This window comes from Anolis carolinensis, chromosome 2 (genome assembly GCF_035594765.1).
Source record: "Anolis carolinensis isolate JA03-04 chromosome 2, rAnoCar3.1.pri, whole genome shotgun sequence".
NCBI classification, from domain to species: Eukaryota; Metazoa; Chordata; class Lepidosauria; order Squamata; family Dactyloidae; genus Anolis; species Anolis carolinensis.
The window spans coordinates 181,626,348-181,642,858 of record NC_085842.1 but is presented as its reverse complement, the minus strand read 5'-3'; the positions used below and the strand labels follow the sequence as shown (position 1 = coordinate 181,642,858).

Below are 16,511 nucleotides of genomic sequence, written 5' to 3'. Positions count from 1 at the left end.
AGCCTCCTTCCAAGAGCCCGAGACAGGGCTGAGCCTCTCCTGAGAGGCCTTTCCTGAGAGGCCTTTTAGGACTAAAAGGCAGGGCTGAGGCAGGGGCGGGGCCTCTTCCCAAGAGCCTCTGTATACCTCCCCTGAAGCGCTTGTTAGAACACGGGGGTGGGGTATAGAGGTTCAGTCCCATCAGGCACTTGGGAAGAGGCTCCGCCCCCTGTGTCATGGCAGGCACCGCAGGACAGGGATAGAAGCTCAGCCTTGCCTCAGAGCTCGTAACTCCACCCATCCCAGTCCTGGCCGTCGTGCTTTGAGGTGGATTATATGAGTCTACACAGCCATGTAATCCAATTCAAAGCAGATAATCTGGATTTTATATAGCAGTGTAGAGGGGGCCTGAGAGACAACTGGGAGGATGGCAACAATGAAGTAGGATGAGCATGTTGCAGAAAAAGAGAACACCATTGACATATCTACAAGATACAAATAGTCCGTCCTCAGACACGCTAGATATATCTGTGGCAAGAGGCTTTTGCTTTCGGGAGAAACATTAATTTAGTCACCACAATCGACATGCCATAGTCCAGACACAGGTTTGAGTCTTGAGCAGGAAAACCCAACAGAAGTAGGCATTTATCAGAACCTCACACTCCCATCCTGTACCCTAAACAAGAGCAGTGTAAAGTGAAAAAAACACAATTGCAATTTTTATTTATTAAAACAAATTCTGTAATGCCCATATCCAGAAAAGGCAGAAGGTACTTGAATTGTGACAAGTTGACAAGCAGGAAAGACTCTGCAGCCAAAGAAAGACAAAGTGAGGAGAGCATCAAAGGAAATTCTCCCATTACCCCAACAACTAAGAAGAACTAAAATATTATTAATTGAATCATTTCGCAGTCATACAGTGAGCTTGCTCATAATGGTGCAGCCATATAGCAGCCAAAAGCTTTGGTGCAGCCAAAAGCTTTGCAATTATATAAGCTTGCCCAAAATGTGTAGTCTGGTTAGTAGCCATTAGCATTTGTAATGAGAAGCGTGAAAGCTTTTTGTTTGTTTGTTACTACTATCATGATATGAGTGTGATTAAAATTAAGATCCATTGGAGAAATAATATGGAGAAGCCCCAGGTTTTGACTCGATACAAGAGTCAGTGGAGTGATTCATTTCCCACTTTTAGATTCAGTTTCCCTTATGAGTGTTTCCAGAATATCTTCACACATATAGAGCGCACGGGGGACATGGAAACAGCCTGTGAAGAGAGAAATGGGAGGTTCAAATGGGGACAGAACACAGGGATCAGGTGTGACCCCCCTTTCCATCAGGGACAAGGAGTCTGTAGATTCTAGCTGTTGTTGCCCTCCGGTTCCCATCAATTTGGATCAAATCATCAGTCAAATCCAATCACTTTCCAATCTAATTGGTCAATTAAAAGTTCATATACTCTAAGGCAGTGTTTCTCAAACTTTGTTCTTTCCAGTATTTTGGACTTCCAGTAGTCTTAGGTGCCTTACTCAGTGATCAGGGATTCTGAAAGCTGAAGTTCAAATAATAATAATAATAATAATAATCAAAAAATCAGCTGATGACCCAAAATGCAGACTGTGCAAGGAAACCGACGAAACCATTGATCATATCCTCAGCTGCTGTAAGAAAATCGCACAGACTGACTACAAACAGAGGTACAACCATGTGGCCCAAATGATCTATTGGAACTTATACCTCAAGTACCACCTCCCAGCAGCAAAGAACTGGTGGGATCGCAAACCTGCAAAATTATTGGAAAATGAACACGCAAAGATACTGTGGGACTTCCGAATCCAGACTGACAAAGTTCTGGAACATAACACACCAGACATCACAGTTGTGGAAAAGAAAAAGGTTTGGATCATTGATGTTGCCATCCCAGGTGACAGTCGCATTGACGAAAAACAACAGGAAAAACTCAGCCACTATCAGGACCTCAAGATTGAATTTCAAAGACTCTGGCAGAAACCAGTGCAGGTGGTCCCAGTCGTGATCGGCACATTGGGTGCCATGCCAAAAGATCTCAGCCGGCATTTGGAAATAATAGACATTGACAAAATCACGATCTGCCAACTGCAAAAGACCATCCTACTGGGATCTGCACGCATCATCCGAAAATACATCACACAGTCCTAAACACTTGGGAAGTGTTCGACTTGTGATCTTGTGATACGAAATCCAGCATATCTATCTTGTTTACTGTGTCATAATAAAATAATAATAATAATAATAATAATAATAATAATAATAATAACATCTCCCCGAAGGGACTTGGGGTGGCTTACATGGGGACAAGCCCGATCCAACAAAGATTAAAACCCAACATAGATTAAAACATATATCAATAAAATCAACAACATTACAACAAGACATAACATAAAAGCAGCAGCATCAACAGCCAATAGTCTGAGCAGTAATCGGTACGGAAATTCAGGGGGAAGGGAATTGTGTAACAGAATTTCAGAACAGGGCTGGTGGACACAAATGCAAGGGCCAATAATAAATTAGAAGTAAAAGAGCAATGTCAGTTAAAACACTAAGCCTATAGGAGGAAGGACAGGGATAAAGTGTGGGAACTGCTGGTAGATACAGATAAAGCTAAGTTAGAAGCCTACTCTTCTAAATTCCAGTATCTGTGATAGGCTGTGGTTTGACAATACACTCTGCATATGATTCAGAGGCACTTTGATCTGGAGAGGGACACTTCAAAAAAAGATTTTATGTTTTTCCACCAGAAAATTCTTAAACGAACTAAACCACATGTGCCCTGCTTCCTTTCCCACCCTGAGGCTTCACTGGAATCAAGATACCCTTTCTCTAGCTTTCTTACCTTTAAATGGTCCTCCTTTGATTGTGAGCGCCACCTTGCCGTCTTGGGCCAGATAACCAAACCACTCACCCGCCTCTGGGTCATGAAACTAAAAAGGAAAAACACAAGAGGGGTGAATTGTGTCTGTATCAGAATATACTTAGGCTCCATCTACTGCCAGTTGCAAGTCACTTCTGGTTGTGAGAGAATCACCTGTCTACAAAGACGTTGCCCAGGGGATGCCCAGATGTGTCACGATCTTGCAGGGAGGCTTCTCTCATGTCAAACTATAGACACCTATTACAATGCAGTCTGAGCCCGTCCACATGCACAATGGAGAACCTTCCTATAGTAACACCAGAGGCACTCCAAGTGGCCAGCTACTGGCCAAAGGACTTTTAGTATAATGCCATGTTTTTTTAAACTTTGTTTATGTTTTCAAATATATTACAACCTGTATCCTCGGTTCGCTTCTGACACGATAAGTAAATCTACACTGCCCTATAATGCAGGTTCATGATGCAGTTTTACTGCACTGAACTGCATTATATGGCAACGTAGACTCATATGATGCTGTTCAATACTGTGAAACTGCATTATTAAACTCCATTATGTGGCAATGTAGACGGGGCCTAAGTGGCAGTGTAGATGGAAAAAAGGTAAAGGTTTCCCTGACGTTAAGTCCAGTCATGTCTGACTCTGGGGGTTGGTGCTCATCTCCATTTCTAAGCCGAAGAGCCGGCGTTGTCCGTAGACACCTCCAAGGTCATGTGGCTGGCATGACTGCATGGAGCGCCGTTACCTTCCCGCCGGAGCGGTACCTATTGATCTACTCACATTGGCATGTTTTCGAACTGCTAGGTTGGCAGGAGCTGGAGCTAACAGCGGCTGCTCACGCCGCTCTCAGGGTTTGAACTTGGGACCTTTCAGTCTGCAAGTTCAGCAGCTCAGTGCTTTTACCCACTTCGCCACCGGGGCTCCTAGATGGAATCATAGGCAAAAAAATCTCAGACTGGGGAAAACAGAAGCTCTGGCATGGGCAACTTCCCAGGGTTGAAGCAGGAGATCATATTTCCCACCCCAAAATTTGTACTCACCACTGAAATGCAACCACAGTGGCCTCTTTTTAATGCAAGAGAGTGCCAGACAATTTCCTACACCATGAAGCACTGAGAGTTTCCAAAGCAAAATATCTTCCCCCCTCATAAATTTTGGGCAGCACTAGGTAATTCTGCAGGTGTCCCATGGAAGCCACCAAAAACGATAAAAGGTGCCTGGGACCTCGTATTGCCAATCCCTGTTGAGCCTAATTTTGAGAAAGTGAAATTTGGGGACTCTATAAGTATTGCTCTGTGATCGGGATATCCCAAACGGCTTAAAGCCACAATGCTTTCCCAGCTCAAAAAGATCTCATTAATCTCAAAGCCCAATATTCAGACATACCTTATCAAATGTGTATTTTGCCATCTGATCAAACAGTTCTAAGAGCTCTTGGTCTTGTGTGTCTGCAAAACCCATTAAGAAAGCAATCATTGCCTCTGTGTGTGGCCACCAAAGCTTCATGTTCCATTCCAGCTGGGGGGAAAAAAAGATGGCAGGGGAAAACTGAAATTCAGAAGATACAGGTGGAAGTGGAAGTGCATAATGTGTGTGTGGAGGGAGTGTGTATATTTCTCAAAGTCATTCTGCGAGTAGGCAGCAGGGTCCAGGGACCATCATACCTGAGTAGGGCAGAGCCCATCCACATCTTGGAAGGAAAAAAGACCCCCATGCTCAGGATCCCAGCCCGAATGGAACGGCTGCTTTATAAACTTCTCCACAGCCTGGGACCGGAGGGCTGAGTCTTGCTGGCGCTGGGCATGACGGAGCAGGAACCAGCCTGCTTCCAGAGCATGACCTTGGGGTGAAAATTTGGGAAAAAAGAATGGTGCCACATCACTCAGCACTGCTTGGGATTTTAACATGGCAGAGTCTTGCTTCTGAATTATTGTTTATCTTTTTTAATCCTTCCCATTCCCCAATACTAGAAGATGACATTCAAATTTAAAACAGGTACAAATTATAGTACATACAAAACCATCTGGTAAAACACATACAAGTTACTGTGGGTGCATCTACACTGTATATATAATGCAGTTTGACACTACTTGAACTGCCATGACTCAGTGATTGCTGTGGGATCCTGGGTGTAACAGTTTTACATGGTTTTTGGCTTTTTCTACCAAAGAGTTCTCGGACCTCACCAAACTACACATCCAGGATTCTATAGCATTGAGCCAGGACAGTTATTTATTTATTTATTTATTTTATTTTATTTATGTACAGTACTGTATTTATATTCCGCCCTTCTAACCCAGAATGGGACTCAAGTTAGATCACAATGTACATATACCCTGTTTCCCCAAAAATAAGACATCCCAGGAAAATAAGACCTAGTAGAGGTTTTGCTGAATTGCTAAATATAAGGCCTCCCCCAAAAGTAAGACCTAGGAAAGTTTTTGTTTGGAAGCACACTTGCTGAACAGAACACTAAAGCATGCAGGATCGGTAAATGTACGTACCATAGAGTGTTGTGCATGGAAATATTGGTAGTAACAAGAAATTCTTGATAGGATTCACAGTTTGTCTGTTTGTAATGACAACTACTCTACAGTATATAATAAATGTTCATTTTTTATTGAACAATAAATGCGAATTCTTCTTCATGGAAAAATAAGACATCCCCTGAAAATAAGACCTAGCACATTTTTGGGAGCAAAAATTAATATAAGAAACTGTCTTATTTTCGGGGAAACAGGGTACATGGCAAACATTCAGTGCCATTAGACATATGACATACAGACAGAGACACAGAGGCAATTTAACATTTTCCAGCTTCCAGCTTCATGAGGGTATGCTCGATTCTGGCCACAGGGGGAGCTGCTGCTTCATCATCCACTGTGACACCAAGTCCTTGATGAAGTACTTCCTCCTTCTTCCGCACGCTGCTGGACGTTTTTCTGGTGTCATAAATTAGTTAAATTAGCCTTCCCGCATAAAGCGGTACCTAAATTTCCTACTCGATAGATAGAACTGTCTTTCAGGTTGCTTGGGTCAACAACGAGCTAGGCTATTTAATGATCGGGCACTCGATCCGACCTGGGCTGGCTCGAACTCATGTAGTAATTTATTGCAGCTGGCTACTAACCAGCTGCGCCACAGCTGGTTTGTTAAAGTGGTGACAAATTACATAATTTTAATAGTGCAGATGCACCTTGTGACATCCCTTCCTACCAGGATTCTGTTGTCTTCCCAAACACCCTGGTAATTCCTTGCCATCTTCAGACACATTCTCCAATACAGCAGTGCCATTCTTCTACATGAAAAGAAGAGAGGGGCCTGGTCATGGTATAGCACAAATCAAATGTAACACAAAACATATCTAAGGTGAGCTGACTCTACCTGCACATGCATGAGGATTCGCTGAGCAGCCCAGTTCCCCAGCTCATTGAATTGGCTTGCAGCCTCCCCATCTCCTTCTGACAGCTGGTCCACCAGATTGAGGAGCATCATGGGAACAGCCATGGAGTCGTGGGGAGCAGCTCCAGCCAACTGTGGGCGCCCCAGCTCAGAGGGGTCCTCTCTCACCCAGCGCACGATGGCTTCCATCATCGTCTGTGCTTCCCTCTGTTAATAGGAACACCGTCACCAAGAAAGAAAGACAGACAGAAATCTAACCTTCTGATTATTGCTTCTTAAATCATGGGTCTCGATCCCAAATCTGATCCTGTTGTTGTTATTGTTGTTGTTGTTGTTGTTTTATACCCCGCTTTATCTCACCCAAAGGGGGCTCAAAGCAGCTTAACATAAAAGCATTAACATACAATTTAATATGCCAATACGTAGACATTAAAATAGGATTAAATATAAACAGTATTAAAAATTAAATCAAAAACCATTAAAACATATTCAAAACTAAAAACTTTAGCTCAATGTTGGAGCCATGAAAAATTTGGCAAAAATTAAAGGTTTCTGAACGTCACCCATTTACACAAATCTCTTAGCAGCAACATGCAGTGTTTACAGTGGATCCTGCAGAAAATGCTTTAGCCGTACTTCATAAAAAGGAAAACCAGTCTGTTTAGCAAGCTTTCTAAATGCTGATTTATTAAATGTTTGGTTTTTATACCTATTTTATACACCGAGATATATATATATATATATATATATATATATATATATATATATATGAGGTCCTGTAAAAATGTCTAGGGAGGAAAAGGATCATGAGTGGAAAAAGTTTAAGAAGCCTTGCTCTAGATCACTGGCTAGTCACGAACCTTATGAGTAAGGGACTTAGTTCTGGTCATTCACTCACACATAGGATTTCAGGACATCTACCTACCTACCAACCCACCATCTTTCCTCTCCTCCCTTCTTGCTTGTCATCTATCAATTCACCTTGGTTCCCTACAAATATAAACATTTCTAAAGAACAAATTTTAAAAGTCGGAACCAACTCAAAGCAACCCCAAAAGACAACCCTAATACTAGTTTTAAGGCTCAGAGGCAATGCAGTCCTGACTACTTGCCAGAAATTCAGGAGAATTCAGACTGACTTCAGGATTACTGTAAGAATGTCCTGACTCTTCCAGAAACTGACCTAGTCTTTTGGTGATGGAGGAACACGTAATAGGGCCTCTTTTAAGAATCTCAGTTTATGGATGGTCTTAAAAGAGAGGGAGCAGTCTTTCAGGCAGCCTGGTTCCAAGCCATAAAGGGCTTTGAGAGTCCAAAAATGCACCATGAATTGAGCCCAGATAATAGGAAGTCCCTGTATGAAGTCGGTATAAAATTAGTGCTATATGATCACTAAATCATAGGGCAGACAATGGCCTGGCTGCCATATTTTGCACCAATTGGAAACAAAGTTGAATAATACAGGGCTCAGAAACTTACATTTTTCGACTACAATTCCCAGAATCACTTAGTCAACATGGAAGCTACAGTCTTTTAAAAAAGCAAGCTGTCCAATCTCTGGTTTGAGAAAAAAGGGAGAAATTGATCTAACCATCAATCATTCCACATTCAAGCTATGAAGAGTATGTTGTTGTACACTTCCCCATTCTCCAAACTGATAAAATAGCTGTTTGTGTCATGTTATATTTGTGACTGATTTGCTGTCATATTTGCCTGTTTTGTAAATTAAAATATCCAAGGGATAACATTACTTATTGACAATTTTAAAAAAATAAAAGGAGGCAAGCTACAGAAAGAGACAGATTTCCTAGGTAACTACCCAGTGTTTCCCAAACTGGGATCCATGGACCACCAGTGGTCCCCAAGAACTAAAAATATGGTCTTCTACCTCACCTTTACTACACCATTGCAATGAGTGCAACTGATCTCGCGAAACTGTCTTATAGTGCCAAGGCACTGGGGATGTCAGGAAGGGAGAGGCTGACTACCCACGAAAGGCGCTACAACAAGCCTCCTGACTGCTGCTTCTCCTCCTCCTCCCTCCCCCTGAGCAGAGCCATTCCATGTGATGCCTGAAAGTGAGAGCACCTTGGTGTCTTCGTTTTTAGGCCTGTTCCTGGGGGTTTTTTGGGGTGCTGATTCAGAAAATTGCATTAGATAGATCACGTCAGCTTTAACTTATTAAATATGGTTTTCTATGGGTGAGCAAATGGCGACTACTGGGTGGCATATGTTCTGTATCAGAAACTAGAGCTGATGTGGTCTATCCTATGCATTTTTCTGAATCAACTCCTCAAATAACCAAACCGAATCTAAAGTTGACCAAAAACTGATTCGTAACCCTTTTGGTACTAATGTTGGAGAGTGGTTCCTGGTCAAAGTGGTCCCTGGTCAAAAAAAATGTTGGGAACCACTGCTCTAGCAGAAACTGGTATATGAAGCACAATGCCTGATAACATCTCCTGCTGACAATATTTTGGTCAAATCTCAACCATGAGGAATAACAGGATTAACCTGCTGACAGGCCTCTTCTTATCAGGGTAAGTATCTGTTATTTGAAATGTTTAAGATATTGGATTTTTCCAGATTTCGGAAAACCTGTCTTATATGCATACATAGTGAGATATCCTGGGGATGGGACTCAGGTCTAAAAATGAAACTCGTGTATGTTTCAAATATACCTTAGACATCTAGGCTGAAAGTAATTTCATAAAATATATTTAATAATTTTGTGTATGAAACAAAGTTTGTGGACATGGAACCAGCAGAAAACAGGCCTCAGTATTTCAGCCACTCATGTGGACAATTTTGGAGTAAAGGCAGTCCCCAAGTTACAAACATCTGACCTACAAATTACTTATAGTTAAGAACGAGAGAGAACAGAAAGTGAGGGAAATCCTCAGAAGGGAAATCCACTCCTAGAAGAGTTATCACGGGGGAAAGGTGTCTCCACTGAAACCTTCTCACTGATCTTTGTTTCCACAACAAGAAAAAAAAAATCAAAATCCAATTATCACAGGTACAGAAAGTGAGGTGAAATACTCTGAGTAGGAGCACAGACAGCAAAATAAATGTTACAGGGGTGTTAACCCTTCCCTATGCTATACAAAACACACACACACACGTGTGTGTGTGTGTGTGTGTGCGTATGTGTGTATATATATACACACACACACAACTAGCTTTAGTACCCGGTGGTGCCTAGATTATTTGAAAAGGGCCTTGTTTATTTTTGGATGTTTGGTCATATCAGTTTGGTCTTATGTCATGCTATGTCTTAGAAAAAAACTCAGTCTTTGCTTTTGTTGTTTATGAATGCTTCCATTAGAAAATGCATTAGGATGTCAGTGAACCACAGTTCCCAAAAGTCTTGGGTCAGTCCTCCCAAAACTCCCCCAGTATTCACAGTTAGTCATATTGTGTTTGTGTGCCAAATTTGGTCCAGATCCATCATCTGCTGGGTTCAGTGTTCTCTGGATAAGAGTGCCAAGTTCAATCACCCCCGCCCCTCCCAAAAAAATCTGCCACTATACAAAGTTGGCCATGTTGGGTCTGTGTGGCAAGTTTGGTGCAGATCTGTTGTCAACTGAGTTCAGTGTTCTCTGGATAAGGGTGAACTACAACTCCCAGATTCCCAGGGCAATCTTCCTGAAACACCTGCCAGGATTCCCAGTTGGCCATGTTGAGTTTGTGTAGTAAGTTTGGCCGAGATCCGTCATCTGCTGGATTCAGTATTCTCTCAATACAGGTGAACTATAACTCTCTGATGCCAGAGTCAATCACCCACAAAGCCTGCCAATATTTACAGTTGGCCATGTTGGATCTGTGTGCCAAGTTTGGTCAAGATCTATCATCATCTGGGTTCAGTGTAAATATGGGTGAACTATAACTTTCTGATACCAAGGTCATCCCAAGTTGGCAGCATTGGGTCTGTGTGCCAAGTTTGGTCCAGATCTGTCGTCAGTGCTCTTAGATTGCAGGTGAACTATACATCCCAGTCCCTACAACTGCTATAAATCATGGTGAATTCTCCCCAAACCTCTCTCTAGTATGTTCAATTGCTGATCAATTCCTCTGTTTGCTGTGTGCCATAGAAAAGGGTAGGAAAGGGTTAAGGGAGAGGCAGCAGGCAGGGTCATGCAAATGGAGAGAGAAAGGAACACTGGGATGTGCTCGCTGTAATCTGCAGTTTCCTGGGAGGAAGTGACTTGGTGGCTCCACAGCACTGGGAACTATAGCCTGTTTGTGGGGGCCGGAGGCTGTCTGTGTGAACGGACACCTGTGCCACATACACACAAACAGATTTTCATTTTTATTATGTGTATAGATTGTCTGGAGTTACACTTAGAAAATGTACCTGTTCCGATTAGTATACAAATTCAACTTAAGAAAAAACAAATAGAACTGATCTTGTTTGGGCTTCAGAATTCTGGATAAGGGATGCTCTGCCTGAATTGTGGTGATTCTTTATTCTATCAGCAGAACCCCAGTATCCGTAGAGACAGGAAGACCATCTCTAATGGCAGCACCATGAGGTAATGAACACTGTGCCCCAAATGGGGTCAAATCCCATGCATTTTTAAAAAAATCAAGTGTCCACTAGGATTTATGCCATATCTTTTGGGAAGGGTGCCAGGCCAAGTCTATAGGGAGAGAGAAGGTAAAGCCTTAAAGGAGCATCATACCCAGTGAACTGGGAGCGGGGGGCACAATTGAACTGGGAGCGGGGGGCACAATTGAAGACACGTGTTCTGCCACTCCCTTGGCCTTACCTGGTATCGGGATTCTCCTGTCGCTCGCCCAAGCTCATCCAGTCCAAGGATGTAGAAGCACTCGCTGAAAATGGTGCGCTGGATTTTCACCGGACGCCCATCACGGGTCAGGACAAAGGCGCACTTCTGGGAAGGTAGGGCCACACGCCCATGCTGGAGCAAAAACTCCCCACCTCAAGGGAAAAGAAGGGTAATCCAAGCCAGGTATCCCCTCTTGTTGGATACTTGGGCCCCTTTGGTCTCCACTATCTTCCAACCCAGGATACACCTACATTGTAGACTTAATGCTGTTCGACACAGCTTTAACTATCCTGATTCAATGCTATGGAATCATGGTGTTTGTAGTTACAAAATCTTTAGCCTTCTCTGCCAAAGGGTGCTGATGCCTTGCCAAACTACCATACCGTGTTTCCCCGAAAATAAGACAGTGTCTTATATTAATTTTTTCTCCCAAAGATGCTCTAGATCTTATTTTCAGGGGATGTCTTATTTTTCCATGAAAAAAAATCACATTTATTGTTGAACAAAAAAATGAACATTTATTATATACTGTACAGTAGTTGTCATCACAAACCAGCATAACCAGACAAACTGTGAATCTTATCAAGAATTTCTTGTTACTACCGTTATTTCCATGTACAACACTCTATGGTATGTACATTTACCGATCCTGCAAGCTCTGGTGTTCTGTTCGGCGGGCATGCTTCCAAACAAAATCTTTGCTAGGTCTTACTTTTGGGGGAGGCCTTATATTTAGCAATTCAGCAAAACTTCTACTAGGTCTTATTTTCTGGGAATGTCTTATTTTAGGGGAAACAGGGTAGCACTGAGATTCCATAGCACTGAACCAAGGCAATTAAAGTGATGTCAAATGGCATTGATTCTATTGTATAGACACAACCCCTCCCCTCCAGTTTTAACCCTCAACTTATTTTGTCAAAATCCTGACTAAGAGCTTCAAGCCACTTCTATACTGTCATAGAATCCAGATTATTAAAACAGATAATCCACATTATCTGTTTTACGCTGCCATATATATTTTGAATTGAATTATATGAGTCTACACCACCATATAATCAGGTTCAAAGCAGATGATCTGGATTTTATATGGCAGTGTAGAAGGGGCCTCAAAGGTGACCAAGGCCCCTTCTACACTATCATATAATCCATTTTATCAAAGCAGATCATTCACATTATCTGTTTTGAACTGGATTATATGAGTCTACATTGCCATATAATCCAGTTCAGATTATCTGGATTTTATATGGCAGTGTATAAGTGGCCCCAGAGTTCAGTCACTGAGAACAAGGAAAAGCCCAGTTCAGCTTTTTAACTGTACCATGACGGGGTTGGGCAATTATTTTTTGTTTTATGCTGTATCCACATTGCTGAATTATAGTAGTTTCACACTTCCCCCCTCCAATCAATGGCCATGGCCCAATGCTATGGGATTCTGAGATTTGTAGGTTCATGAGATATTTACTCTTATTAGTCAAGAGAGCTTTGAAGCCACAACAAACTACAAATCCCAAGATTCCACAAGATAGAGCCATAACAGTTATAGGTTACAGTGTGGAGAGCAATTTAAGATTCACTCTTTGCAAGGAACAGAAATGTTTGGCTTTTCAGATGTTGTTGGATGGCAGCTAGATATAAACAAAAAAAACACCTGGCAAACTACGTGTTCCCACTTCCTACCTTACTGAGTTGATAACAAGATTATTCAGACACACAGGCAAGACCAAATATTTATCATAATTCATTTTCTTGGTTATTTTCTGGGCATTTTTCAAAGCACCAAAACGTGTTGCTTTTCCTTTATAACTGCGTCTTATGCCATTCCACCCATAAATAATAGCAACCTCCATTAATTACATATCAGATGAAGAGAAGTTTACCTGCTCTGGCTGCTTGCAAGATTTCAGGGCGCTGGAACCGTGGTACTTTCCGATATAAGCGACTGTACATCCAAACCTATTTGGGAAAAAAACTTGTCAGACTGACCCCTCTAATATCATCCTTACACACTACACAACTATAGCAATATGATCCACTCTTGACTTCTCTGGTAGCATCTTATAGTCCCTTCTACACTGCCATATAAAATCCAGATTATGTGCTTTGAACTGGATTATCTGGCAGTATAGACTCTTTTTTTTTCATGTCAGGAACAACCGGAGTTGCTTCTAGAGTGAGAGAATTTGCCGTCTGCAAGGACGTTGCCCAGGGGACACCCGGATGTTTTGATGTTTTACCATCCTTGTGGGAGGCTTCTCTCATGTCCCCGCATGGAGCTGGAGCTGAAAGAGGGAGCTCATCCGCGCTCTCCCCGGGTGGGATTCAAACCTGGCAGTTTTCAGGTCAGCAACCCAACCTTCAAGTCACGAGGCTTTTATCCCCTAGGCCACCGGAGGCCTAGATCATGTGGAGGATCTGCTTTGATGATCTGGATTATATGGCAGTATAGAAGGGGCCTTAGTAACCTTGGGATTGGTCATTTGTTTGGAGGCACTAGGTGAGTCCTCCCAAAATTACAAATCCCAGGATTCTACAAGAAGAAACCCAGGCCCTTGAATCATAGAATCATAGAATCATAGAAGTGGAACAATGATGCTATAATTGTGGCCTTTTCTACACTGCCATATAAAATCCAGGTTATCTGCTTTGAATTGGATTATATGGCAATGTAGACTCATATAATCCATTTCAAAGCAGATAATGTGGATTATCTGATTTGATAATCTGGATTATACAGCAGTGTAGATGGGGCCTGAGTCATCTGAAAGGGATCCAGATGTGCTAATGCTTTGTCAGATGACTAAACCCGAACCCCTGGCCATTGGTGGCTGGAGCTACGAACAAAAACAAAAACAGAAGGGGGTTGTAGTGCAGTAGAGTCTCACTTATCCAACATAAACGGGCCGGCAGAACGTTTGATAAGCGAATATGTTGGGTGATAAGGAGGGATTAAGGAAGAGCCTATTACACATCAAATTAGGTTATGATTTTACAAATTAAGCACCAAAACATCATGTTATACAACAAAATTGACAGAAAAAGTAGTTCAATACGCAGTAATGCTATGTAGTAATTACTGTATTTACAAATTTAGCACCAAAATATCACGATGTATTGAAAACATTGACTACAAAAATGCGTTGGATAATCCAGAACGTTGGATAAGTGAGACTCTACTGTACTTCATAGCACTTTTTGTGTGTCTCTTCTCCATGTCCCTTCATTTTACTGAACTTTGGCCAAGGACTTTAGGCTCCCAGTCTTGGTTTAAAATCAGGCCAATGTTTTGCAATGCGGATGCACTCACTAACCTGCTCTGGGTTGGCATCTAGAGAAAAAGGCAATGAGGCTGAAAGTTGCTTAGAAGGCCTACTTTACCATGCAGCCAGGCCCTTTGCTCTGGTTGAATTGTGCAATGCATAATTAAAGGCACTCCATATGTGCTCAGAGGCATCCCTGAGATTTTATTTTGCACTCATTCCATTTACTGGAACAAAGTTCTGGGGCTAATTCCTGGCACAACCCAGCTCAAATAAAGATCTGTTCTAGCTGACTAACTGACCTGCCTTCCACTAGCTTGAGTTTTCCCAAACAGTAAAAGAAGAATAATGGCAGGAAATTTAAAAATCCTGAGCACTCCTACCTGCCGCCCTTGCAACCAGACATATTTCAAGTCGTCATAAACTTTTCCATCCTGGCCCAGACATGTAAAGAAGCCCCTAGGGAGAAAAAGAAAACAGACACCATTTACAACCAGATAGAAAGAGAACATGAGAGTTCTTCAGGGGAAAGGAAGAGAGAATCAAAACAATTTCTTAAAAAGGAAAGTACTCTTAATTAATGCATTTTGGACATCACTTTAACTGTTGTGGCTCAATGCTATGGAATCCGTGATCTGTAGTTTGGTGAGGCACTCTCTTTGGCAGAGAAGGCTGAACTTGTAAAACTACAGCTCCCATAATTCCATATCATTGAGCCAAAGCAGTTAAAGCAATTTCAAACTGGATTAATTCTACGGAGTAGATAAAGTCTGAAAGGAAGATTTATTGCCATCGCATGTTGGCCTCATCTTGTTGTGAGAGAAAGCAAAGGATTGTCATACATCAGACTTGATCTAAAAAGGTAAAGGTTTCCCCTGACGTTAAGTCCAGTCATGTCTGACTCTGGGAGTTGGTGCTTATCTCCATTTCTAAGCCGAAGAGCCGGTGTTATCCGTAGACACCTCCAAGGTCATGTGGCCGGCATGACTGCATATCAGATATTTACGTTATGATCCATAACAGTAGCAAAATTACAATCATGAAATAGCAACGAAAATAATGTTACGGTTGGGGGTCACCACAACATGAGGAACTGTATTAAGGGGTCACGGCATTACAAAGGTTGAGAACCCATGGACTATAGGTTTTGAGAAGTATGAACGGAGCCAGGCTTGAAATATAAAAAGCACCTTCCTGTAGGAGAGAGTAATAAGATCTGTGGGCTTCAGTCCCCACCATCCACTTCCTATGATGGATAGTGTTTATGGGAATTAGAGTTCAACATTATCTGGAAGGCAATTATATAGGAATAGCTAGTAGCATTTTGTACACAATGCCCGCAATTTTCCTTAATTTTCCTTAAGATCCTCCATATATCCATATTCCCCTCTCCCCTGATCAAAAAGAGATCATGGGGTCGTGTGACTGGAGTTAAAATAGTTGAATAAACAGTAAAAGAACTGTATTCGAATATTCACTCACGCACACAACACACTCACAGCCCCGGGGCTGTGACACAGCTACACTGTAGAATGAAAACAGTTTGACACCACTTGAACTGCCGTAACTATGAAATCAGGGGATCTGTAGTTTTACAATGTTTTAAACTATGTTTTACTACACTATTGTTATTATTTTACTGTTTTACCATGTTTACTGAGTATAATTGTGTTTTTACTTTGTTGCATTTTTACCTGCTGAAGATATGTGTTATGTATATATTTTACCTTGTTCTATTTTAATTACCTGAGCTTTGCCCCATGTTAACTGCCCTGAGTCCCTTCGGGGAGATGGAGGTGGGGTATAAAAATAAAGTTATTATTATTATTATTACAGTAGAGTCTCACTTATCCAACATAAACGGGCTGGCAGAACGTTGGATAAGCAAATATGTTGGATAATAAGGCGGGATTAAGGAAAAGTCTATTAAACATCAAATTAGGTTATGATTAAGCACCAAAACATCATGTTATACAACAAATTTGACAGAAAAAGTAGTTCAGTACGAAATAATGCTATGTAGTAATGACTGTATTTACAAATATAGCACCAAAATATCACAATTTATTGAAAACATCGACTACAAAAATGCGTTGGATAATCCAGAACGTTGGATAAGCGAGTGTTGGATAAGTGAGACTCTACTGTATTATTATTATTTGAAAAACAACACAA

At 41.7% G+C, this 16,511-nt stretch overlaps 2 protein-coding genes across 6 annotated transcripts in view; one reads left to right on the top strand and one right to left on the bottom strand.

Annotated features, from left to right (window-relative positions):
• Positions 1 to 671: 671 nt before the first annotated feature.
• renbp (renin binding protein) overlaps positions 672 to 16,511 on the bottom strand; it is a 22,178-nt gene continuing 6,338 nt past the window's right edge. For all 5 annotated transcript variants that reach the window (XM_008103906.3, XM_062974055.1, XM_003216871.4 and 2 more), the window contains exons 3-11: positions 14,720 to 14,795; positions 12,957 to 13,032; positions 11,059 to 11,231; positions 6,269 to 6,493; positions 6,101 to 6,182; positions 4,549 to 4,724; positions 4,271 to 4,402; positions 2,849 to 2,936; positions 672 to 1,243 (exon numbers count right to left, since the gene is read on the bottom strand). In XM_008103906.3, the coding sequence (XP_008102113.2) occupies positions 1,155 to 1,243; positions 2,849 to 2,936; positions 4,271 to 4,402; positions 4,549 to 4,724; positions 6,101 to 6,182; positions 6,269 to 6,493; positions 11,059 to 11,231; positions 12,957 to 13,032; positions 14,720 to 14,795 (1,117 nt within the window). In that variant the 3' untranslated portion in view covers positions 672 to 1,154. The remainder of the gene's footprint in view (positions 1,244 to 2,848; positions 2,937 to 4,270; positions 4,403 to 4,548; positions 4,725 to 6,100; positions 6,183 to 6,268; positions 6,494 to 11,058; positions 11,232 to 12,956; positions 13,033 to 14,719; positions 14,796 to 16,511) is intronic.
• Positions 10,789 to 16,511, top strand: part of LOC100553105 (ras-related protein Rab-7a) — a 20,095-nt gene continuing 14,372 nt past the window's right edge. The window contains exon 1 of the mRNA XM_062974057.1: positions 10,789 to 10,821. Within this exon, the coding sequence (XP_062830127.1) occupies positions 10,817 to 10,821 (5 nt within the window). The 5' untranslated portion in view covers positions 10,789 to 10,816. The remainder of the gene's footprint in view (positions 10,822 to 16,511) is intronic.